This window comes from Scyliorhinus torazame, chromosome 15 (assembly GCF_047496885.1).
Source record: "Scyliorhinus torazame isolate Kashiwa2021f chromosome 15, sScyTor2.1, whole genome shotgun sequence".
NCBI lineage: Eukaryota > Metazoa > Chordata > Chondrichthyes > Carcharhiniformes > Scyliorhinidae > Scyliorhinus > Scyliorhinus torazame.
The window spans coordinates 118,035,170-118,059,846 of record NC_092721.1 but is presented as its reverse complement, the minus strand read 5'-3'; the positions used below and the strand labels follow the sequence as shown (position 1 = coordinate 118,059,846).

At 57.2% G+C, this 24,677-nt stretch overlaps 1 protein-coding gene across 5 annotated transcripts in view; it reads right to left on the bottom strand.

Moving 5' to 3' along the window:
- LOC140391768 (mitogen-activated protein kinase kinase kinase kinase 4) overlaps window positions 1-24,677 on the bottom strand; it is a 525,483-nt gene that overhangs the window by 79,056 nt on the left and 421,750 nt on the right. For 4 of the 5 annotated variants that reach the window (XM_072476624.1, XM_072476619.1, XM_072476623.1 and 1 more), the window contains 5 exons: window positions 23,790-23,941; window positions 22,285-22,379; window positions 20,208-20,389; window positions 16,524-16,647; window positions 15,426-15,596 (listed from right to left, as the gene is read on the bottom strand). In XM_072476624.1, the coding sequence (XP_072332725.1) occupies window positions 15,426-15,596; window positions 16,524-16,647; window positions 20,208-20,389; window positions 22,285-22,379; window positions 23,790-23,941 (724 nt within the window). The remainder of the gene's footprint in view (window positions 1-15,425; window positions 15,597-16,523; window positions 16,648-20,207; window positions 20,390-22,284; window positions 22,380-23,789; window positions 23,942-24,677) is intronic. The other variant, XM_072476621.1, reaches the window with a different exon arrangement.

Sequence of the window (24,677 nt, the reverse complement as noted above, 5' to 3'; positions counted from 1 at the left end):
CAACACAGGATTATTTGCATGTCAAACAGTGGAAGCAGCATGTGATAGATTTCAAAGCAATTCCACAACTGACAGATCAGATGTAAGGTCTGCAGTTTATGTGACATCCAATGTGAATGGTGGTGGACAATTAAACAAACCGGAGGAGGAGTGCCCAAAAATATTCTGATCTTCAATGATGCATAACAATGCAAAGGACAACGCTGAAGCAAGAAGTGCTGAGTGGATGATCCATCTCAGCCTCATCCAGACATCCCCAACATCACAGATGCCAATCTTCAGCAAGTTTGATTCACTCCACGAAATCAAGAAATGGCTACAGGTACTGGATGCTACAAAGGCTATGGGCTCTGTCAATATTCCAGTAATAGCGCTGAAGACCTATGTTCCAGAACTAGTTGCACCCACAGCCAAGCTACAACACTGTCATCACTGGCATCTATCATACACTGCCCAGATATGTCCCATCCACTAAAAGCAGGGAAAAAATCTAACCCAACAATTAGTGCTCAATAGTCTAGCCTTGGTCATAGGCAAAGTGATGGAAGGTGCGTCTTTGACAGTGCTATAAAAAAAATCACATACTCAAAAACAATAATCTGCTCACTGATGTTCAGTTTGGGTTCCACCAAGACTACTCAGCTCCTGACATCATTACAACCATGGTTCAAACATAGACTAAAGAGCTGAACTTTAGAGATGAAGACAAATTGACTGTCCTTGACATCAAGGCAGCATTTGACTGACTATAACATCAAAGCTGAAGTCAATGGGAATCAGGGGAAAACTCTCCACTGGTTGGAGTTATACCCAACATGAAAGGAAGATGGTTGTGATTGCTGGAGGTCAATTACCTCAATCCCAACACATTACTGCAGGAGACCCTCAGGAGAGGGTCCTTGACTCAACCATCATCAGCTGCTTAATCAACACCCTTCCCTCCATCAAAAGCTAAGTGGGGATGTTCACTAATAATTGCACAATGTTCAGCACCGTTCTTAACGCTGATATTGAAGCAATCCATGTCCATATGCAGCAATTCAGTCTTAGGCTGATAATGACAATTAACATTTGTGCCACAAGTACCAGGCAAATACCATATCCAAGAGAGATGCCAACGTCTCCAGGGCATTAGTATTCTCGACAAGGCAGAAGTCCAGAGTGTGATGGAATACTCTCTAATTGGCAGGATGCGTGCAGCTACATCAACACTCAAGAAACCTGACGCCATCCAGGACAAGTCGGTGCATGGGTAATAAATGCTGGCCCAGCAAGGGAAGCCAACCATCCATTACTGAATAAATAGAAAAAGAGCAAACCACACCACCCCCCCGCCAACATTCTGGGTATTACCACTGACCAGAAATCTAACTGGATTAGTGATATAAAACTCGAACTACAAGAGCAGGGCGGAGGCTGAAAATTCCATTGAGAATAATTCACCTCTTCACTCCCCAAAGACTGTCCATCATCTACAAGGCACAATTCAGGAGTGTGATGGAATACTCTCCACGTGCCTGGATAAGTGCAACTCCAACAACACTCAAGAAGCTCGACACAATCCAGGACAAAGCAGCCCGCTTGACTGGCACTCAGTATAAATATTCACTCCCTCCAACATCGACACAGTGGCAGCGGTGTATAATATATACAAGATGCACTACAACAATTCTCTAAGCTCCTTCAATAGCACCTTCCAAATTCTCAATCTCTACTGTTTGCTTAGAAGAACAAGGGCAGCAAATCATGGGAACATCAACACCTGCACACTCCCTCCAGTCACACCATCCGAATTAGAATTATATTGCCATTCCTTCACAGTTGCAAGATCAAAATCCTGGAAGTCGCTACTTCGGTATAACTACACCACATGAACTGCAGTGATTCAAGGCACTGGTTCAACAATACATTCTGAAGGGGAATTAGAATGTACAACAAATGCGTGCCTAGCCAGCTACGTCCACATCCTGTGAAGGAATAAAAAAAGAGGGGTGAGAGAAAGAGTGAGGGAGGGGTGAGAGAAAGAGTGAGGGAGGGGTGAGAGAAAGAGTGAGGGAGGGGTGAGAGAAAGAGTGAGGGAGGGGTGAGAGAAAGAGTGAGGGAGGGGTGAGAGAAAGAGTGAGGGAGGGGTGAGAGAAAGAGTGAGGGAGGGGTGAGAGAAACCGAGGGGCAGGGAGGGAGGGAGGGAGGGGCAGGGAGGGAGGGAGGGAGGGGCAGGGAGGGAGGGAGGGAGGGGCAGGGAGGGAGGGAGGGAGGGGCAGGGAGGGAGGGAGGGAGGGGCAGGGAGGGAGGGAGGGGCAGGGAGGGAGGGAGGGAGGGAGGGGCAGGGAGGGAGGGAGGGGCAGGGAGGGAGGGAGGGAGGGGCAGGGAGGGAGGGGCAGGGAGGGAGGGGCAGGGAGGGAGGGAGGGAGGGGCAGGGAGGGAGGGAGGGAGGGGCAGGGAGGGAGGGAGGGAGGGAGGGAGGGAGGGAGGGAGGGAGGGAGGGAGGGAGGGGCAGGGAGGGAGGGAGGGAGGGGCAGGGAGGGAGGGAGGGAGGGAGGGGGAGGGAGGGAGGGGCAGGGAGGGAGGGAGGGAGGGGCAGGGAGGGAGGGAGGGAGGGGGGCAGGGAGGGAGGGAGGGAGGGGCAGGGAGGGAGGGAGGGGCAGGGAGGGAGGGAGGGGCAGGGAGGGAGGGAGGGGCAGGGAGGGAGGGAGGGAGGGAGGGGCAGGGAGGGAGGGAGGGAGGGGCAGGGAGGGAGGGAGGGAGGGGCAGGGAGGGAGGGAGGGAGGGGCAGGGAGGGAGGGAGGGAGGGGCAGGGAGGGAGGGAGGGAGGGGCAGGGAGGGAGGGAGGGAGGGGCAGGGAGGGAGGGAGGGGCAGGGAGGGAGGGAGGGGCAGGGAGGGAGGGAGGGAGGGGCAGGGAGGGAGGGAGGGGCAGGGAGGGAGGGAGGGAGGGGCAGGGAGGGAGGGAGGGAGGGGCAGGGAGGGAGGGAGGGAGGGGCAGGGAGGGAGGGAGGGAGGGGCAGGGAGGGAGGGAGGGAGGGGCAGGGAGGGAGGGAGGGGCAGGGAGGGGGCAGGGAGGGAGGGAGGGAGGGGCAGGGAGGGAGGGAGGGAGGGGCAGGGAGGGAGGGAGGGAGGGGCAGGGAGGGAGGGAGGGAGGGGCAGGGAGGGAGGGAGGGAGGGAGGTGCAGGGAGGGAGGGAGGGAGGGGCAGGGAGGGAGGGAGGGGCAGGGAGGGAGGGAGGGAGGGGCAGGGAGGGAGGGAGGGAGGGGCAGGGAGGGAGGGAGGGAGGGGCAGGGAGGGAGGGAGGGAGGGGCAGGGAGGGAGGGAGGGAGGGGCAGGGAGGGAGGGAGGGAGGGGCAGGGAGGGAGGGAGGGAGGGGCAGGGAGGGAGGGAGGGAGGGAGGGAGGGAGGGGCAGGGAGGGAGGGAGGGAGGGGCAGGGAGGGAGGGAGGGAGGGGCAGGGAGGGAGGGAGGGAGGGGCAGGGAGGGAGGGAGGGAGGGGCAGGGAGGGAGGGAGGGAGGGGCAGGGAGGGAGGGAGGGAGGGGCAGGGAGGGAGGGAGGGAGGGGCAGGGAGGGAGGGAGGGAGGGGCAGGGAGGGAGGGGCAGGGAGGGAGGGAGGGAGGGGCAGGGAGGGAGGGAGGGAGGGGCAGTGAGGGAGGGAGGGAGGGGCAGGGAGGGAGGGAGGGAGGGGCAGGGAGGGAGGGAGGGAGGGAGGGAGGGGCAGGGAGGGGGGAGGGAGGGGCAGGGAGGGGGGAGGGAGGGGCAGGGAGGGAGGGAAGGAGGGAGGGAGGGGCAGGGAGGGAGGGAGGGAGGGAGGGAGGGGCAGGGAGGGAGGGAGGGAGGGAGGGGCAGGGAGGGAGGGAGGGAGGGAGGGGCAGGGAGGGAGGGAGGGAGGGAGGGGCAGGGAGGGAGGGAGGGAGGGGGAGGGAGGGAGGGAGGGGCAGGGAGGGAGGGAGGGAGGGAGGGAGGGAGGGGCAGGGAGGGAGGGAGGGAGGGGCAGGGAGGGAGGGGCAGGGAGGGAGGGGCAGGGAGGGAGGGAGGGGCAGGGAGGGAGGGAGGGAGGGAGGGGCAGGGAGGGAGGGAGGGAGGGAGGGGCAGGGAGGGAGGGAGGGAGGGAGGGGCAGGGAGGGAGGGAGGGAGGGAGGGGCAGGGAGGGAGGTAGGGGCAGGGAGGGAGGGAGGGGCAGGGAGGGAGGGAGGGGCAGGGAGGGAGGGGCAGGGAGGGAGGGAGGGAGGGAGGGGCAGGGAGGAAAGGAGGGAGGGGCAGGGAGGGAGGGAGGGAGGGGCAGGGAGGGAGGGAGGGGCAGGGAGGGAGGGAGGGAGGGGCAGGGAGGGAGGGAGGGGCAGGGAGGGCGGGAGGGAGGGGCAGGGAGGGCGGGAGGGAGGGGCAGGGAGGGAGGGAGGGAGGGGCAGGGAGGGAGGGAGGGAGGGGCAGGGAGGGAGGGAGGGAGGGGCAGGGAGGGAGGGAGGGAGGGAGGGGCAGGGAGGGAGGGAGGGAGGGAGGGGCAGGGAGGGAGGGAGGGAGGGGCAGGGAGGGAGGGAGGGAGGGAGGGGCAGGGAGGGAGGGAGGGAGGGGCAGGGAGGGAGGGAGGGAGGGAGGGGCAGGGAGGGAGGGAGGGGCAGGGAGGGAGGGAGGGGCAGGGAGGGAGGGAGGGGCAGGGAGGGAGGGAGGGGCAGGGAGGGAGGGGCAGGGAGGGAGGGAGGGGCAGGGAGGGAGGGAGGGAGGGGCAGGGAGGGAGGGAGGGAGGGGCAGGGAGGGAGGGAGGGAGGGGCAGGGAGGGAGGGAGGGGCAGGGAGGGAGGGAGGGGCAGGGAGGGAGGGAGGGGCAGGGAGGGAGGGAGGGGCAGGGAGGGAGGGGCAGGGAGGGAGGGAGGGAGGGGCAGGGAGGGAGGGAGGGAGGGGCAGGGAGGGAGGGAGGGAGGGAGGGGCAGGGAGGGAGGGAGGCAGGGAGGGAGGGAGGGAGGGAGGGAGGGGCAGGGAGGGAGGGAGGGAGGGAGGGAGGGGCAGGGAGGGAGGGGCAGGGAGGGAGGGAGGGAGGGGCAGGGAGGGAGGGAGGGAGGGGCAGGGAGGGAGGGAGGGAGGGGCAGGGAGGGAGGGAGGGAGGGGCAGGGAGGGAGGGAGGGAGGGGCAGGGAGGGAGGGGGAGGGAGGGGCAGGGAGGGAGGGGCAGGGAGGGAGGGAGGGAGGGGCAGGGAGGGAGGGAGGGAGGGGCAGGGAGGGAGGGAGGGAGGGGCAGGGAGGGAGGGAGGGAGGGGCAGGGAGGGAGGGAGGGAGGGGCAGGGAGGGAGGGAGGGAGGGGCAGGGAGGGAGGGAGGGGCAGGGAGGGAGGGGCAGGGAGGGAGGGGCAGGGAGGGAGGGAGGGAGGGAGGGAGGGAGGGGGAGGGAGGGAGGGAGGGAGGGGGAGGGAGGGAGGGAGGGAGGGGGAGGGAGGGAGGGAGGGGGAGGGAGGGAGGGAGGGGGAGGGAGGGAGGGAGGGGGAGGGAGGGAGGGAGGGGGAGGGAGGGAGGGGGGAGGGAGGGGGAGGGAGGGAGGGGGGAGGGAGGGAGGGAGGGGGAGGGAGGGAGGGAGGGGCAGGGAGGGAGGGAGGGAGGGGCAGGGAGGGAGGGAGGGAGGGGCAGGGAGGGAGGGAGGGGGAGGGAGGGGGAGGGAGGGAGGGAGGGGGAGGGAGGGAGGGGGAGGGAGGGAGGGGCAGGGAGGGAGGGAGGGAGAGAGGGGCAGGGAGGGAGAGAGGGAGGGAGGGGCAGGGAGGGAGGGAGGGGCAGGGAGGGAGGGAGGGGCAGGCAGGGAGGGAGGGAGGGGCAGGGAGGGAGGGAGGGAGGGGCAGGGAGGGAGGGAGGGAGGGGCAGGGAGGGAGGGAGGGAGGGAGGGAGGGGCAGGGAGGGAGGGAGGGAGGGGGAGGGAGGGGGAGGGAGGGAGGGAGGGGGAGGGAGGGGGAGGGAGGGAGGGAGGGGGAGGGAGGGAGGGGGAGGGGGAGGGAGGGAGGGAGGGGGAGGGAGGGGGAGGGAGGGAGGGGGAGGGAGGGAGGGAGGGGCAGGGAGGGAGGGAGGGAGGGAGGGAGGGAGGGGCAGGGAGGGAGGGACGGAGGGGCAGGGAGGGAGGGAGGGAGGGAGAGGGAGGGAGGGAGGGAGAGGGAGGGAGGGAGGGAGGGGCAGGGAGGGAGGGAGGGGCAGGGAGGGGCGGAGGGGCAGGGAGGGAGGGGCAGAGCGGAGGGGCAGGGAGGGAGGGGCAGGGAGGGAGGGGCAGGGAGGGAGGGAGGGAGGGGAGGGAGGGGGAGGGAGGGAGGGAGGGGGAGGGAGGGGGAGGGAGGGAGGGAGGGGGAGGGAGGGAGGGGGAGGGGGAGGGAGGGAGGGAGGGGGAGGGAGGGAGGGGGAGGGAGGGGCAGGGAGGGAGGGAGGGAGGGAGGGAGGGAGGGAGGGGCAGGGAGGGAGGGAGGGAGGGGCAGGGAGGGAGGGAGGGAGGGGCAGGGAGGGAGGGGCAGGGAGGGAGGGAGGGAGGGGCAGGGAGGGAGGGGCAGGGAGGGAGGGAGGGAGGGGCAGGGAGGGAGGGAGGGAGGAGGGAGGGGGAGGGAGGGAGGGAGGGAGGGAGGGGGAGGGGGGGAGGGAGGGGCAGGGAGGTAGGGAGGGAGGGAGGGAGGGGCAGGGAGGTAGAGGGAGGGAGGGGCAGGGAGGTAGAGGGAGGGAGGGGCAGGGAGGGAGGGAGGGAGGGAGGGAGGGGGAGGGAGGGAGGGAGGGAGGGAGAGGCAGGGAGAGGCAGGGAGGGAGAGGCAGGGAGGGAGGGAGGGAGGGAGAGGCAGGGAGGGAGGGAGGGAGGGAGAGGCAGGGAGGGAGGGAGAGGCAGGGAGGGAGGGAGAGGCAGGGAGGGAGGGAGAGGCAGGGAGGGAGGGAGAGGCAGGGAGGGAGGGAGAGGCAGGGAGGGAGGGAGAGGCAGGGAGGGAGGGAGAGGCAGGGAGGGAGGGAGAGGCAGGGAGGGAGGGAGAGGCAGGGAGGGAGGGAGAGGCAGGGAGGGAGAGGCAGGGAGGGAGAGGCAGGGAGGGAGAGGCAGGGAGGGAGAGGCAGGGAGGGAGAGGCAGGGAGGGAGGGAGGGAGGGAGAGGCAGGGAGGGAGGGAGGGAGAGGGAGGGAGGGAGGGAGGGAGAGGGAGGGAGGGAGAGGGAGGGAGGGAGGGAGAGGGAGGGAGGGAGGGAGAGGGAGGGAGGGAGGGAGGGAGAGGGAGGGAGGGAGAGAGGGAGGGAGGGAGGGAGGGAGGGAGGGAGGGAGGCAGGGAGAGGCAGGGAGGGAGGCAGGGAGGGAGAGGCAGGGAGGGAGGCAGGGAGGGAGAGGCAGGGAGGGAGGGAGGGAGAGGCAGGGAGGGAGGGAGGGAGAGGCAGGGAGGGAGGGAGGGAGGGAGAGGCAGGGAGGGAGGGAGGGAGGGAGAGGGAGGGAGGGAGAGGCAGGGAGGGAGGGAGGGAGAGGCAGGGAGGGAGGGAGAGGCAGGGAGGGAGGGAGAGGCAGGGAGGGAGGGAGGGAGAGGCAGGGAGGGAGGGAGGGAGAGGCAGGGAGGGAGGGAGGGAGAGGCAGGGAGGGAGGGAGGGAGAGGCAGGGAGGGAGAGAGGGAGAGGCAGGGAGAGAGGGAGAGGCAGGGAGAGAGGGAGAGGCAGGGAGGGAGAGAGGGAGAGGCAGGGAGGGAGAGAGGGAGAGGCAGGGAGGGAGAGAGGGAGAGGCAGTGAGGGAGGGAGGGAGAGGCAGGGAGGGAGGGAGGGAGAGGCAGGGAGGGAGGGAGGGAGAGGCAGGGAGGGAGGGAGGGAGAGGCAGGGAGGGAGGGAGAGGCAGGGAGGGAGGGAGGGAGAGGCAGGGAGGGGGAGGCAGGGAGGGAGAGGCAGGGAGGGAGGGAGAGGCAGGGAGGGAGGGAGAGGCAGGGAGGGAGGGAGAGGCAGGGAGGGAGGGAGAGGCAGGGAGGGAGGGAGAGGCAGGGAGGGAGGGAGAGGCAGGGAGGGAGGGAGAGGCAGGGAGGGAGGGAGAGGCAGGGAGGGAGGGAGAGGCAGGGAGGGAGGGAGAGGCAGGGAGGGAGGGAGAGGCAGGGAGGGAGGGAGAAGCAGGGAGGGAGGGAGAAGCAGGGAGGGAGGGAGAAGCAGGGAGGGAGGGAGAAGCAGGGAGGGAGGGAGAAGCAGGGAGGGAGGGAGAGGCAGGGAGGGGGAGGGAGGGAGAGGCAGGGAGGGAGAGAGAGGGAGGCAGGGAGGGGGAGGCAGGGAGGGAGAGGCAGGGAGGGAGAGGCAGGGAGGGAGAGGCAGGGAGGGAGAGGCAGGGAGGGAGAGGCAGGGAGGGAGAGGCAGGGAGGGAGAGGCAGGGAGGGAGGGAGGGAGAGGCAGGGAGGGAGGGAGAGGCAGGGAGGGAGGGAGAGGCAGGGAGGGAGGGAGAGGCAGGGAGGGAGGGAGGGAGGGAGAGGCAGGGAGGGAGGGAGGGAGGGAGAGGCAGGGAGGGAGAGGCAGGGAGGGAGAGGCAGGGAGGGAGAGGCAGGGAGGGAGAGGCAGGGAGAGAGAGGCAGGGAGGGAGAGGGAGGGAGGGAGAGGCAGGGAGGGAGGGAGGGAGAGGCAGGGAGGGAGGGAGGGAGGGAGAGGCAGGGAGGGAGGGAGGGAGGGAGAGGCAGGGAGGGAGGGAGGGAGGGAGAGGCAGGGAGGGAGAGGCAGGGAGGGAGGGAGGGGGAGGGAGGGAGGGAGAGGCAGGGAGGGAGGGAGAGGCAGGGAGGGAGGGAGGGAGAGGCAGGGAGGGAGAGGCAGGGAGAGGCAGGGAGGGAGGGAGGGAGAGGCAGGGAGGGAGGGAGAGGCAGGGAGGGAGGGAGGGAGAGGCAGGGAGGGAGGGAGGGAGAGGCAGGGAGGGAGGGAGGGAGAGGCAGGGAGGGAGGGAGGGAGAGGCAGGGAGGGAGGGAGAGGGAGGGAGGGAGAGGGAGCGAGGGAGGGAGAGGGAGCGAGGGAGGGAGAGGCAGGGAGGGAGGGAGAGGCAGGGAGGGAGGGAGAGGCAGGGAGGGAGGGCGGGTGAGGCAGGGAGGGCGGGTGAGGCAGGGAGGGAGGGAGGGAGGGAGGGAGGGAGGGAGGGAGGGAGGGAGGGAGAGGCAGGGAGGGAGGGAGGGAGGGAGAGGCAGGGAGGGAGGGAGGGAGGGAGGGAGAGGCAGGGAGGGAGGGAGGGAGGGAGAGGCAGGGAGGGAGGGAGGGAGGGAGAGGCAGGGAGGGAGGGAGGGAGGGAGAGGCAGGGAGGGAGAGGCAGGGAGGGAGGGAGGGAGGGAGGGAGAGGCAGGGAGGGAGGGAGAGGCAGGGAGGGAGGGAGGGAGGGAGAGGCAGGGAGGGAGGGAGGGAGGGAGAGGCAGGGAGGGAGGGAGGGAGGGAGAGGCAGGGAGGGAGGGAGGGAGAGGCAGGGAGGGAGGGAGGGAGAGGCAGGGAGGGAGGGAGAGGCAGGGAGGGAGGGAGAGGCAGGGAGGGAGAGGCAGGGAGGGAGAGGCAGGGAGGGAGAGGCAGGGAGGGAGAGGCAGGGAGGGAGGGAGGGAGAGGCAGGGAGGGAGGGAGGGAGAGGCAGGGAGGGAGGGAGGGAGAGGCAGGGAGGGAGGGAGGGAGAGGCAGGGAGGGAGGGAGGGAGAGGCAGGCAGGGAGGGAGGGAGGGAGAGGCAGGGAGGGAGGGAGGGAGAGGCAGGGAGGGAGGGAGGGAGAGGCAGGGAGGGAGGGAGGGAGAGGCAGGGAGGGAGGGAGGGAGAGGCAGGGAGGGAGGGAGGGAGGGAGAGGCAGGGAGGGAGGGAGGGAGAGGCAGGGAGGGAGGGAGGGAGGGAGAGGCAGGGAGGGAGGGAGAGGCAGGGAGGGAGGGAGGGAGAGGCAGGGAGGGAGGGAGAGGCAGGGAGGGAGGGAGGGAGAGGCAGGAAGGGAGAGGCAGGGAGGGAGGGAGAGGCAGGGAGGGAGAGGCAGGGAGGAAGGCAGGGAGGGACAGGCAGGGAGGGAGGGAGGGAGGGAGGGAGGGAGGGAGAGGGAGGGAGGGAGAGGGAGGGAGGGAGAGGCAGGGAGGGAGGGAGGGAGAGGCAGGGAGGGAGGGAGGGAGGGAGGGAGAGAGGGAGAGGCAGGGAGGGAGGGAGGGAGAGGCAGGGAGGGAGGGAGGGAGAGGCAGGGAGGGAGGGAGGGAGAGGCAGGGAGGGAGGGAGGGAGGGAGAGGCAGGGAGGGAGGGAGGGAGGGAGAGGCAGGGAGGGAGGGAGGGAGGGAGAGGCAGGGAGGGAGGGAGGGAGGGAGAGGCAGGGAGGGAGGGAGGGAGAGGGAGGGAGGGAGGGAGGGAGAGGGAGGGAGGGAGGGGAGAGGGAGGGAGGGAGGGAGAGGCAGGGAGGGAGGGAGGGAGAGGCAGGGAGGGAGGGAGGGAGAGGCAGGGAGGGAGGGAGGGAGAGGCAGGGAGGGAGGGAGGGAGAGGCAGGGAGGGAGGGAGGGAGAGGCAGGGAGGGAGGGAGGGAGAGGCAGGGAGGGAGGGAGGGAGAGGCAGGGAGGGAGGGAGGGAGAGGCAGGGAGGGAGGGAGGGAGAGGCAGGGAGGGAGGGAGAGGCAGGGAGGGAGGGAGGGAGAGGCAGGGAGGGAGGGAGGGAGAGGCAGGGAGGGAGGGAGGGAGAGGCAGGGAGGGAGGGAGGGAGAGGCAGGGAGGGAGGGAGGGAGAGGCAGGGAGGGAGGGAGGGAGAGGCAGGGAGGGAGGGAGGGAGAGGCAGGGAGGGAGGGAGGGAGAGGCAGGGAGGGAGGGAGGGAGAGGCAGGGATGGAGGGAGGGAGAGGCAGGGGCAGGGAGGGAGAGGCGGAGGGAGGGGGGGAGGGGCAGGGAGGGAGGGGGGAGAGGCAGGGAGGGAGGGGGGAGAGGCAGGGAGGGAGGGGGGAGAGGCAGGGAGGGAGGGGGGAGAGGCAGGGAGGGAGGGGGGAGAGGCAGGGAGGGAGGGGGGAGAGGCAGGGAGGGAGGGGGGAGAGGCAGGGAGGGAGGGGGAGAGGCAGGGAGGGAGGGGGAGAGGCAGGGAGGGAGAGGGGAGAGGCAGGGAGGGAGGGGGGAGAGGCAGGGAGGGAGGGGGGAGAGGCAGGGAGGGAGGGGGGAGAGGCAGGGAGGGAGGGGGGAGAGGCAGGGAGGGAGGGGGGAGAGGCAGGGAGGGAGGGGGGAGAGGCAGGGAGGGAGGGGGGAGAGGCAGGGAGGGAGGGGGGAGAGGCAGGGAGGGAGGGGGGAGAGGCAGGGAGGGAGGGGGGAGAGGCAGGGAGGGAGGGGGGAGAGGCAGGGAGGGAGGGGGGAGAGGCAGGGAGGGAGGGGGGAGAGGCAGGGAGGGAGGGGGGAGAGGCAGGGAGGGAGGGGGGAGAGGCAGGGAGGGAGGGGGGAGAGGCAGGGAGGGAGGGGGGAGAGGCAGGGAGGGAGGGGGGAGAGGCAGGGAGGGAGGGGGGGAGAGGCAGGGAGGGTGGGGGGAGAGGCAGGGAGGGAGGGGGGAGAGGCAGGCAGGGAGGGAGGGAGGGAGAGGCAGGGAGGGAGGGAGGGAGAGGCAGGGAGGGAGGGAGGGAGAGGCAGGGAGGGAGGGAGGGAGAGGCAGGGAGGGAGGGAGGGAGAGGCAGGGAGGGAGGGAGGGAGAGGCAGGGAGGGAGGGAGGGAGGGAGGGAGAGGCAGGGAGGGAGGGAGGGAGAGGCAGGGAGGGAGGGAGGGAGAGGCAGGGAGGGAGGGAGGGAGAGGCAGGGATGGAGGGAGGGAGAGGCAGGGAGGGAGGGGGGAGAGGGAGGGAGGGTGGGAGGGGGGAGGGAGGGTGGGAGGGGGGAGGGAGGGGGGAGGGGGGGAGGGGGAGGGAGGGAGGGCGAGGGAGGGGGAGGGAGGGAGGGGGAGGGAGGGAGGGGGAGGGAGAGGGAGGGAGGGGGAGGGAGGGAGGGGGAGGGAGGGGGAGGGAGGGGGAGGGAGCGAAGGGGAGGGAGGGGGAGGGAGGGGGAGGGAGGGGGAAGGAGGGAGGGAGGGGGAAGGAGGGAGGGGGAGGGAGGGAGGGGGAGGGAGGGAGGGGGAAGGAGGGAGGGGGAGGGAGGGAGGGGGAAGGAGGGAGGGGGAGGGAGGGAGGGGGAAGGAGGGAGGGGGAGGGAGGGAGGGGGAAGGAGGGAGGGGGAGGGAGGGAGGGGGAAGGAGGGAGGGGGAGGGAGGGAGGGGGAAGGAGGGAGGGGGAAGGAGGGAGGGGGAGGGGGAAGGAGGGAGGGGGAGGGGGAAGGAGGGAGGGGGAGGGAGGGAGGGAGGGAGGGGGAGGGAGGGGGAGGGAGGGAGGGAGGGAGGGGGAGGGAGGGAGGGAGGGAGGGGGAGGGAGGGAGGGAGGGGGAGGGAGGGAGGGAGGGGGAGGGAGGGAGGGGGAGGGAGGGAGGGAGGGGGAGGGAGGGGGAGGGAGGGAGGGGGAGGGAGGGAGGGAGGGGGAGGGAGGGAGGGAGGGGGAGGGAGGGAGGGGGAGGGAGGGAGGGTGAGGGAGGGAGGGGGAGGGAGGGAGGGGGAGGGAGGGAGGGGGAGGGAGGGAGGGAGGGGGAGGGAGGGAGGGAGGGAGGGAGGGGGAGGGAGGGAGGGGGAGGGAGGGAGGGGGAGGGAGGGAGGGAGTGGGAGGGGGGAGGGAGGCACGGAGAGGCAGGGAGGGAGGCAAGGAGAGGCAGGGAGGGAGGCAGGGAGAGGCAGGGAGAGGCAGGGAGGGAGGGAGGCAGGGAGGGAGGGAGGGAGGCAGGGAGGGAGAGGCAGGGAGGGAGGGAGGGAGAGGCAGGGAGGGAGGGAGGGAGAGGCAGGGAGGGAGGGAGAGGCAGGGAGGGAGGGAGAGGCAGGGAGGGAGGGAGAGGCAGGGAGGGAGGGAGGGAGAGGCAGGGAGGGAGGGAGAGGCAGGGAGGGAGGGAGGGAGGGAGGGAGGGAGGGAGAGGCAGGGAGGGAGGGAGGGAGAGGCAGGGAGGGAGGGAGGGAGAGGCAGGGAGGGAGGGAGGGAGAGGCAGGGAGGGAGGGAGGGAGAGGCAGGGAGGGAGAGGCAGGGAGGGAGAGGCAGGGAGGGAGGGAGGGAGAGGCAGGGAGGGAGGGAGGGAGAGGCAGGGAGGGAGGGAGGTAAGAGGCAGGCAGGGAGGGAGGGAGGGAGAGGCAGGGAGGGAGGGAGGGAGAGGCAGGGAGGGAGGGAGGGAGAGGCAGGGAGGGAGGGAGGGAGAGGCAGGGAGGGAGGGAGGGAGGGAGAGGCAGGGAGGGAGGGAGGGAGGGAGAGGCAGGGAGGGAGGGAGAGGCAGGGAGGGAGGGAGAGGCAGGGAGGGAGGGAGAGGCAGGGAGGGAGGGAGGGAGAGGCAGGGAGGGAGGGAGGGAGAGGCAGGGAGGGAGGGAGGGAGAGGCAGGGAGGGAGGGAGCGAGAGGCAGGGAGGGAGGGAGGGAGAGGCAGGGAGGGAGGGAGGGAGAGGCAGGGAGGGAGGGAGAGGCAGGGAGGGAGGGAGGGAGAGGCAGGGAGGGAGGGAGGGAGAGGCAGGGAGGGAGGGAGGGAGAGGCAGGGAGGGAGGGAGGGAGAGGCAGGGAGGGAGGGAGGGAGAGGCAGGGAGGGAGGGAGGGAGAGGCAGGGAGGGAGGGAGGGAGAGGCAGGGAGGGAGGGAGGGAGAGGCAGGGAGGGAGGGAGGGAGAGGCAGGGAGGGAGGGAGGGAGAGGCAGGGAGGGAGGGAGGGAGAGGCAGGGAGGGAGGGAGAGGCAGGGAGGGAGGGAGGGAGAGGCAGGGAGGGAGGGAGGGAGAGGCAGGGACAGTGGGAGGGAGAGGCAGGCCGGGACAGAGGGAGGGAGAGGCAGTCCGGGACAGAGGGAGGGAGAGGCAGTCCGGGACAGAGGGAGGGAGAGGCAGGCCGGGACAGAGGGAGGGGCAGGCCGGGACAGAGGGAGGGGCAGGCCGGGACAGAGGGAGGGGCAGGCCGGGACAGAGGGAGGGGCAGGCCGGGACAGAGGGAGGGGCAGGCCGGGACAGAGGGAGGGGCAGGCCGGGACAGAGGGAGGGGCAGGCCGGGACAGAGGGAGGGGCAGGCCGGGACAGAGGGAGGGGCAGGCCGGGACAGAGGGAGGGGCAGGCCGGGACAGAGGGAGGGGCAGGCCGGGACAGAGGGAGGGGCAGGCCGGGACAGAGGGAGGGGCAGGCCGGGACAGAGGGAGGGGCAGGCCGGGACAGAGGGAGGGGCAGGCCGGGACAGAGGGAGGGGCAGGCCGGGACAGAGGGAGGGGCAGGCCGGGACAGAGGGAGGGGCAGGCCGGGACAGAGGGAGGGGCAGGCCGGGACAGAGGGAGGGGCAGGCCGGGACAGAGGGAGGGGCAGGCCGGGACAGAGGGAGGGGCAGGCCGGGACAGAGGGAGGGGCAGGCCGGGACAGAGGGAGAGGTTATGAGCGTGCACGAGTTGAAAGGAGTAGAGAGAGAGAGAGCGAAAATGGGAGACGTGGGTCAGGCAGAAGAGGATGGAGCAAAAGGAAAATGCAGTTTGCCTATGTCCAGGGTAGCGCAAGAAGGGAATTGTGTCTGAAATTGTTGGTGTGGATGGAAGCGGAGCAATTTTAGTGTTCGTGAAGAGCACCAATTGTATCATGCATGCATGTGACAGTCAGGGGTTATGTTAGCTCTTTGCTTCTGTGGGGCTTTTATTTTTAAAGTGTCCTAAAACATTCAGTGAAAAAGATAAAGATAGGTTTCAATGTTTACTACTGCAAAAGTTGGGTTGGGCGTTGTCCACTCATGTTACAACGTCATGTATCATTCAGTCACAGCCCCATCTACAAATGCAATACATTTGAATGCTGGGATGTTCACTGTTTTTTAAGTAATAGTTGGCTCTGGCAATAAGTAGAATGGGGGACAATGGGAGAAAAATTGATTTACTATATGCACCTATTTGTCATTCTGATGCTAAATGAAGTCTAGCTTAGTTTCCCCACAAGGATCTAGATGTACACGTGGATAACATCCTGGATCTTCACACAGCTTCACAGTTTGGATTACAGATTATTTTTTTGGCCACAGTTGAAAATCTGCAGTCAAAGACTATATAAATTGCAATTTGCCAATGAGTACCAATCACATCTATTGCTGGAAGATGATTTTACTTTTTGCAAAATGTTGTGTCTGGTTACATTTCATGGTCATATCCTTAAAAGTCTAAATTTATTCTTTTTAAAACCCAATTCAAAACAGGTCGTCATCTGCTTTCTTAACTCAAAAGCAAAACATTGCTCATGGCATAGTGAAAGTCTATTCTATTAGAACAGTTTGTTTTCCCTTTACTAATCCAACTTTTAAATATCCATGAACTGGCAAGTTTTGGAGTCAAAACATTCTACCATGTAAGAGGGTTTAGTGTTTTCTGCAATAGCAGTTTAGAAGTGATACACAGCAAAAATTAAAGATGAATAGCACCGAGATTGACTGGAGTGCTGTTGTGACTAACTAGTTTACAGGAGTGGTGCGCCGGAACAGCAGCCGGCTATGGTGTCAAACATACCTCATTAGTAGTAAGCTCGTCCTGGGGCAGCTGAGGGGACATGATGGGAGACTGCTGGCTGGTTGGGGAGGTGGAGGAATGGCTTTGCTGTATGAGATCTGGCAAGAGGTGAATGCGGGTTGCAAAGCCATTACTCTCATGGTGGCTGGCACGCTTTAATTCACCTGCGCTCTGTAGAAAAAACAGGCATACTTGTCTTGCTTAAGAGTTGCTTGAATACCTATCACCCTAGCATTTAATTGGCAGAAGAGTTAATGCAGAAAAGTTGGATTGTGCCACTTTTATCGCAGCACAATTCCTAGTTCTAAAAGCAATTAAATTTGGTATAATTTGACAAAATCACTTCAGTAGACAAACACTTCACATTACTCCAAGCAGAACAAACACTAGCTAGAATTTCCGCAGTGCTTTCAATAAAAATGAGCATATTATCGTCATTCTAAAGCTCTTTTCAGATGAAATTTTAAGATGTTGATTAGATTAGAAGCATTATGATACTCGCAGAAAAAGTGACAAATATTATAGCTTGATTTTGATGTGCTGTAGTGCAATGAATAATTTATATTGCTTACAATAATTAAAGCAATGGAATTTAAAGAGAATCTAATATGGAGAGGTCAACATACCCCTCTCTCTCTCTCTGTTTCCATTTTTAAAGAAGGGCAAAAATACTGCTCAATGGAGTTAAAAATGTAGTTACCTGACTACAGCTGCAAATGCGAGATTTTAGTTTAAAAAATGTCTGAAGTTAGAGTTGAATGAATGGTGTCTTACAGACAGGTTAGTTTAATTTAAAAACATTTTGAATGAGTGTCAGACTTTAAAAGTGATGATTGCGTATCTCCATGATTTTTGTCCACAATCACTTCCTGTCCATCTGAACTCAAGTTATGAAAACTTTTACGATGGATATAGTAACACATGCAAGACAACTGCAGTGAACAGAGGAAACTCAAAAGTCCTTTGCACTAATAAAAAAAGGAAAACCAGTTTCAAGAACTGAAATCCATGTCAATTACTGAGCTATTAAGATAAAAAAAAGCACAGCAAAAAATAAGTTAATGGAAAAGAAACAGCTTTCTGCCTGAAAGACTGTACCTGTCGAACAATTAAAGTGCCATCTTTAGAGGGAGTAACAGAAGTTTCAGTCAGCAGCTCCAGATCATCATGAACTATCATTGTATCCACTGATTCAGTTTCTCCATTGCTCAGCTTTGAAGACCTAATAAAAGAAAATCACATGTATACTGTATGTAACGGGGAGAAAGGTTTGGAAACCCATGTAAATTACGGATAAGTCCTAAAATACAAATTTGAAGCTCAGACCATTTATGGTTATTCAATCTCCAAAGCTTGTGTAAATACACTGCAATCACCTCCAACCATTTTAACAATTATATATTTGAACCGATTTGTTCAGGAGGAAGAGTGGGGGAGTGGGAGAAGTCACAGGAGGGGCAGGTCAAGGTAAGAGGGTGGGGGATTGAGGGAGAGCAAACAGCAGGGGAAGGAAAGAAGGGGAAATAAGGGGAAGAAAGAAAGGGAAGGGAGTGTTTGGGATGGGTTTGGGTTGTAGATAGTCGCAGAGGGCCAAGGGCAATAGCCCATTTAAAGTCTAAACGCTCTGGGCAGCTTTCACCTATGTCTCTGCATCAGGACTTCTGCAAGTTCCTGATGTGCAGACATTCATCTTCCAACATACATCCCATTTCCAACAATCCCGAGTCAGAAAGTTGGGGACAATATGAACGAACTAATGATAGAAATTTAGAGGGTGTGTAAGAACAAGGAAACCTAAAACTAGAGTGCCCCAGATGAGAAAAGCAGTTGATATTAAATAGAACTCTACAGGGCGGAATACAATGGGCAAAATTTTCGGGTCTGTTAGCCGCGGGTCCAAATAACATATGGTTGATAAATCACGCGTGAGGGCCATAACTGGATTTGCACCTGCAAGATCTCGGTTTAAGATCTCCCCCCACTCCCCTTACGCCATCAATTTCAGTCCAGTGTGATGTTCGCCCCAGCGACGTGATGTCATGCTGGCACAAAATTCTACTGTGTTTTGAAAACAAAAACGTTTAAAGCCCTTAGGCAGGTGGTTTAGAAGGACTTAAAAATTCAATCTCTCCGATTAAGAGTTCAGAATGCTAGACGGGCAGCAGAGCTAATGATTAAAAGCTGGCGCATAGAACCAAACCGTTTTTCCATAATTCTTTTAAATCAAAAAATGATAGAAAATGGGAAGGTGAGAGAAAAGATAGTCAAGGAAAAGATGGAATGGCTGAAGGACTGTTCTAAAGATGCTTCACCCCTTCCGAAAAAAGTAAACATTGTAATAAACTGGGCCACATGAAATCAAAATGCTGGAAAGTCAGTTGGAGTTATCAATCTTGAAAAGAGAAAAACGAAATCAGAGAATCGAGAACAATAGCATGTATGCATGGAGTGAATGAGCACCCAGTGGAGATTAACATGTGTGCACAAAATGTACAGGGGCAAAGTGAACAGTCAGTGGCGGATATCTTCAAGGATTGTGTGTGTCCAGGAAAAGTTTTTCCATGTGGACAGAATAGAATGTGGAAGGACATTAAAATTCTGAGAGATTCAAGGAAAAGTCAATCCTTAATGCTGGGGGAAAATATATTTGTTGCCCGGAAAGGATGCTAAAAGGAGAAATAACTGTAGGATGTACAGAGAAATTACCTATTGCAGGGATTCAGATTATTTTGGGTGATGATTTGACAGGATCACAGGCAGGGGTGATACTCACAGTAGTTGAATCACATGTTACAATCTGTCTACCAAGTCCTTATACAAAAGAATTTTTTGGAATGTTCCCAGATTGTGTAGTGTTGAGATCACAGGCACACAAACTTAAAGAACACTCAGAATTGAAGGTGCCGAAAGCTAGTTTGCAGTCTGGCACAATAGGAGAAAGACCTGAATGCTACACCGTACAGATTGGTAATGTTGAGAATGTCAGCAAGTACACTGATGATCAATTGAATGAAAGGAACATAAAATGAGAGCACATTGTTGAACAGATACACTTAGCTAAGAAGAAAGTTAGTGTTCCAGTGGAATGTCAATCAGCCTGCAAAATCCCTATTGTTTACGGTTGGAATTGGAGTTCGGACAAATTCTGTATCTCCTTCCAGATGAAGAAAATAAGGAAATAACCGAAGTGCTACTGGCGAAATGGAAAATTTCTATTCCATTAGACACCCATCAAAATGGACTGAAGCAAACTGTACCAGATAAAACTAACTTAGAAAAACATATCTTGAAATGGAAATTGACCTGGATGAATTGCAGACCAGAAAGCAGTTTTAGGAAAATAACTCAATTCAAGACACAGGACCATTTCTGTTCAGGCAGAAACGTTGACTGAGCTTGAAACAGAAAATAATGGGGTTATTCAGGAATGCAGCACTTTAGCCAAGACAAATAATGAGTTTGAACAAATGAATGAAAGGCGAGAGGTAAACGTTCAAGAGCTTGAAGGAGAGAAAATCTATAATTTTGATACAATCTGGGGGTTTAAAGCTGAAGCAAAGAAACTAATCAGCTACCAGCTGTTCCTGAACAAATGGAGAAAGTTTCCAAAAAAAAAAAGGAAGATATAATCCAGGCAGTCCAATATTTGGAGAAGAATTCTATGTTGGACACAGAAGTAAGGCAGGAATTGCAGCAGCAACTGAATCAGTTGAAGAAGAAAAACCTATCCATATTAGAGCAGACTGAAGCCATGCAAAATATATTAATTTTAATAGCATCCTACCATATCATGACATTATGAAAATACGCCATCGCTGATAAAGAGGGAATCAAAACAGTTTTCTGTTTACAAACAGGTGATGATATGAGTAATTAGTTCTGTCCGTAACACATCACATTGTCATAGAAAGTGGGGACCACATCAGCTTCATGGGTCATCCAATTTCCATCGGAGCTCTTGTCAGGAGGACAGAGAATGGCAAATGGGCAGACGGATAGCAAACACAATTTAATGTGGTAAGTGTAAGGAAGACAGTATGCTAAGTCTTTGGGAGGAACTACATGTAGAAGCAGCATGATCCAAATTATACTATTCTGGGAGGGATGCAAATGGAGAATGAATCTGTAAGTACATATTCACAAATCTTTCAAGATTGTGGAATTGTGATAGTGAAGTTACAAGTTGGTAAAGTAACCATGTGGGATACTCAGCTTTGTATACAGGGACATGGAGTGCGAAAAACAAGGAAGCCATGCAAAACTTTTACAGATGAATGGTTGGGCCTCAGTTGGCTTACTGTGTGCAATTCTGGGCACTACACTACAAGAAGGACCTCAAAGGCTTTATAGAAAACAAAGAACAAAATTACCAGTTAGATAGCAGGGATGAGGGACTTCAGTTGTGTTTTGAGATTGGCGAAGCCAAGTTTGTTCCCCTCTGAGTAAAGAAAATCAAAGGGAGACTTAATAGAAGTATTAAACATTAGTTGGGGTTTTGATAGTTTCATCCTGCTGGCCCAGTTTCCTCTGGCACAACAGAGGCCATGGAATAAAATAATGGGCAGAAGAAGCACAGGGGAAATAAATTGGACAGCTCTTTCAAAGATCCAGCACAGGCAAATGGATTGAATTGCCTTCTGTGCAAGAATTAGGAGGCCTGGAGACAATTGGAGCCACAACTGTGCTGAGTGTCACAGGAAATGATATGCAAGGGATCCCAATTCATGCTATGAGTGCACAAATACATTAGTTTCACCATTACTATTAACTAAGATTACATACACTGCCCTAGCGTCATCTGACATGGGTCCGGTTTCATCCGTCCCTTCTTGTTCCAGATCCTCATCCTCCTCATCAGTAGTTCCTGATTCATCACTTGATGAAGAATAATCAGTAACCTTTTGAGGAGGTCGAACATCATCTACAGCTCGAAGCTCTTTAGCCAAGGCAGCAAGATCCTGAAACTAAGAAATTGAGTCACAGGTCAAGTATATGGATTCAATATTCTAGTCTGATGCAAAATAATGACATAGCAAACTGTGAAATACGAAGCTGCAAAATATTTTTCATGCCATGATCCAATCCTAGTATCTTAAATGGTATCTAGGAACATGGATATACTTTTGTCAGGTAAACAATCAAAATTAAAGTATTTCTAATGATCTGACAGTTTAACATTTTCTATTAAGTAAGCAATAAACTAGTTTGGAAACTGAAATGCATAAGTGAAGCTTAAAGGGGAACAGTGAAATGAAATAAGGGTGGCCAGTCAAAGGTATACATGTATGTTCAAATGAGACCCCATTTGATTTCAAGTTAAAACATTCCAAACAAAGATAGAGGAGGCAAATAACTAAACGAACATTGGTTTAGATTTGTACAGAAAAGTCCAAAATTATCTCATTAAAAATGTCAAACCACAAATTGCAGTTTTCAAAAAGATGCAAGTTCAAATGAAACTAATTAAGTTTTACGGGACAGGGAAATCAAAGCATTTACTTTTCCACGCAGGCTTTTTTAAAAAAAAAAATTGCTAAAAAATGGTTTGTAGAAATACAGCCTTGATTTACATGAACTGCATCCCACAAGTCACCCAGCATACCATTAAGTATAATTCAGAATTTCATTGAACACAGCTTAGTACCATTTTACTGTGAAAGTACAATGTTGATCATACTATTCAGAAAAGTTGCCATCCATTTCACCCCCTCCAGTATTCCAAACGTTACAACTCCCAAGTGTTACATTTTCTGTTGATCCAAATACAATGTTCCAAACAATATAAAATCATAGGTTAAGGTTAAAGGGATGGAAAATCTATTTTATCCGAACAAAATATTTATATCTTACGTTTTTAAACTGATTATAAATGGTTTCATTGTATCCATGCAATTCCAATCTTGGATAAGAAGTCACCTTGACAAAAATAGTAACAGCACATCCAAAAGGAACCAAAATATTTGAACTGAGTTGCAGGGTGGGGCACAATTGTTTTATACAGAAAACTGTTTAAATTGTAATAAATGTAATTACAATCTTATAGGGTAAGAAACCAATTCACGCAATATTAAAAATGCTCCAAGAACTCAGGATACATTGGAAGGGATTCTTCGGCCACACCCGCCCAGCAACCACAAATTCCTGCCCGAGGTCAATGGACCTTTACATTGTCCGCCCGCTGTCCATGGCGATATTGCGGTGGGTGTGGCCGAAGAATCCAGCCTATTGCTTATTAAAAATAGGGACTGGAACACAAAACAAAACATACATATCACAGCTTTTAAACAGGGAAATAAATGCATGCAACTAAAAGTGCAAGCAAAGAGGAAGACTGCTAATATGGCATAGCTTACCACATCCCCCTACAACATTCAGCAACCCATGTGTGGTCATGTGATTTGAGTCATGAGCCATCATTGGTCATACCAACAAGGTGCAAGGGAAAGAGGGGAAGAAGAAAAACCAACATAAACAAACAGACACTTCTACCATATTTTTTTTGAAGAAATATATTTACTATTGCACTTACTGCAATCTGTGAATAATGAAAAACATATATATAATGACCTGTGCTGTCATCTGGAATCCTGCTTGAACAGATTGAGTTGTGGTTTTAGAAATAATGAAATAAAAGATTTATGATTTCATAAACCGACTTTCAATATCAAATTGGATCATGCAAATACAGAAGGAATTAAAAGAATAGGTTGCACCTTGAACATACTTTAAAAATTAAAATCTTACTGTACTTTATTGAAAGTTTTCTCAAGAAAGCGAACTTTTAAGTTGGTATGAGCTGCATTTTGGAAAATGTGAAATGGAAATTTACAAGAAAGTAAGCGAGCTTTAAGGAGCTTACAGCTGGTCTACTTGGCCTGAAGTCCTTTTTCTCCTCTTGTTTTTTGTTAAGATTTTCATGGCGTTGAGATGGTGAACCTTCAGACTTGGATGATGCTGTAAACAAAATAATTTGATCAAAAGCCTAAGTATTGATGCACTAAATGTCACGATTTCCAAGCACATGAACCACAGCACCTGTAAACTGCAAACAGCAGAAGGAACAAAAATGTGGTTAACTAATATTTTCATATAATACATTAAAAATTATGTTCATTTATTAATTTGAGACTGGGCAACATCATTGTCACGATATGCAGTCACGTTTTTATTGATATTATAGGCGCGATTCTCCAGAAAAATTTCTAAGTTCATTTGTGGCGGGTTTATCAGGGTGTTTCCCACCGGTTTTGCTGGCGAGTTCCCCTCGCTATCTTATCCAATGGCACTTAGTCACTTTTTTGAGTCCTTTGGGGAGTTTCTCACCGGTTTAACCAACATATAAGAATTTTTCAGCATTGGGGAGCTGAACTCAAGAGATTGGGCCACCATTTTGAAAGGGTGTCCTGAACTCTAAAAGTGAGCTTGTGGGTCCCCCACAACCCCCTCCCATGGGAAATGTCACCGCCAACACACATGAGCGCTACCTCACCCCCCCAAAGTGAGGACACCCCACTATCGGGTCCCTGGGGGCCACCACTATCCCCTTTACAGCAGCCCCTCCCCTCCAGGACCCCCACCAGTAATCCCACCATTCTCCGGAAGGCCCCTGCTTACCTGATCTGCACACATCCTTCAAACCCCACTCTAGCGTAACGCAGCCAGAGAATCGTCCCCATTATCTTTTACATAGATACACAGAAGATAGGAGCAGGAGGCCTCATCCACTCATCACTATCATGGCTGATCATCCAGCTCAATAGCTTTCTCCCCATAGCCTTTGATCCCATTCACTCCAAGTGCTATATCTAGCCGCCTCTTGAATATATTCAATGTTTTAGCATCAACCACTTCCTGTGGTAATGAATTCCACAGGCTCACCACTCTTTGGGTGAAGAAATGTCTCCTTATCTCTGTCCGAAATGGTTTACCCCGAATCCTCAAGCTGTCCACCCTGGTTTTGAAGTACTTGTATCCATTTACTTTGCAGTCTGGATGGTGGCATTAATTAATACAATATATTGTGATGCCACCCTGTACATAGCAGAGCATATGTCTTGTTTGAAGGAGAAATTGCTTTCAAAAACAGGACTTTGTTTCCTTGGCACATAAATATTAAATGATAATAGTAAGGGTGTCTAAATATTAGATTTCTATTAGCCTCAGACATCTAAATGTTTATTCTTAACAATTCTTAAAATTGTGTATCTCAGGTTTGTGAGATTAAAACCAACCAGCTGAAAGCTTGATTTGTTTTCCTCCTCTTCTTTCAAACCAACATGGTCTCCAAGGGAACCGGTTTTTCAAGGGGGCAATAAGCAAAACAGTGAATCATACACTTAAATAATTCAAAAAGGAAAATCTCACATCGTAGCCTGTAGCGTTCACCAGATCCAGTTTGAGAGCCAGGATGGGATCCTGGCTGCGAGCCAGAGTTGCTGGAGCCCGAGGAGCTGCCACTGCCTGGTCTTGGTACAAGTTTCTCCACCCTCTCCCACAACAGTCTGGGCTCTATATTGCTAAAGAGGGAATGAATTTAAATGAAGAACTTTCACTCTTCACAGCTGGCCTGTGCAACATAATATAAATAGATTAAATAGATACATTCCTTAATATGCAGATCTCCAGAATTCAAGAAGTGGTAAAAACAATATAATCTGTTTTTATAATTTTCCTAATTACTTTTTTTCTAATCATGTTGTAAATGTGTCCTCCTCTCTGGAGGTCTCCCTTGTTTTGGGTGATTTGCATGCAGTTTGTAACTAGCATCTTGGGCCTGACTACCAAGAGCCATGATGTGTCACAGTATTCCCCAGCAGAGGGTAGGTGCATGACTTGTCAGACCAGCCTCAGCAGGCATTTTTTGTTGTTGAGTAAAATGCATGTGCAAAAGACATAGATGTTGCACCGTAAAGTTGGTGACCCTAGTGAATATCTCCAATGAACAAACATGACACTGACGACTTACTCTGAAGTGAAGTAAAGGTACCAACAAAATCTGACTTCTCAGTCAAATGCATACCATACTTATGCCTCAGTATGCAAATTTTGAATTTTTCTCCTTTCCTTGGGTCTGCAGCTTGAAATTAGCATCATGTGACTTACTACCAGAATTAACAAATTCTTTCCTCAATAATCTGTTATCAGTAAAACTTGCAGGTTACCATCAGAATATTAAGGCAATTAATTGAGAGCAAACTCATTTTCATTATTTGGCGAATGAAGCGGATGTTGGCTGCAGCGCTGAAAGGTCTG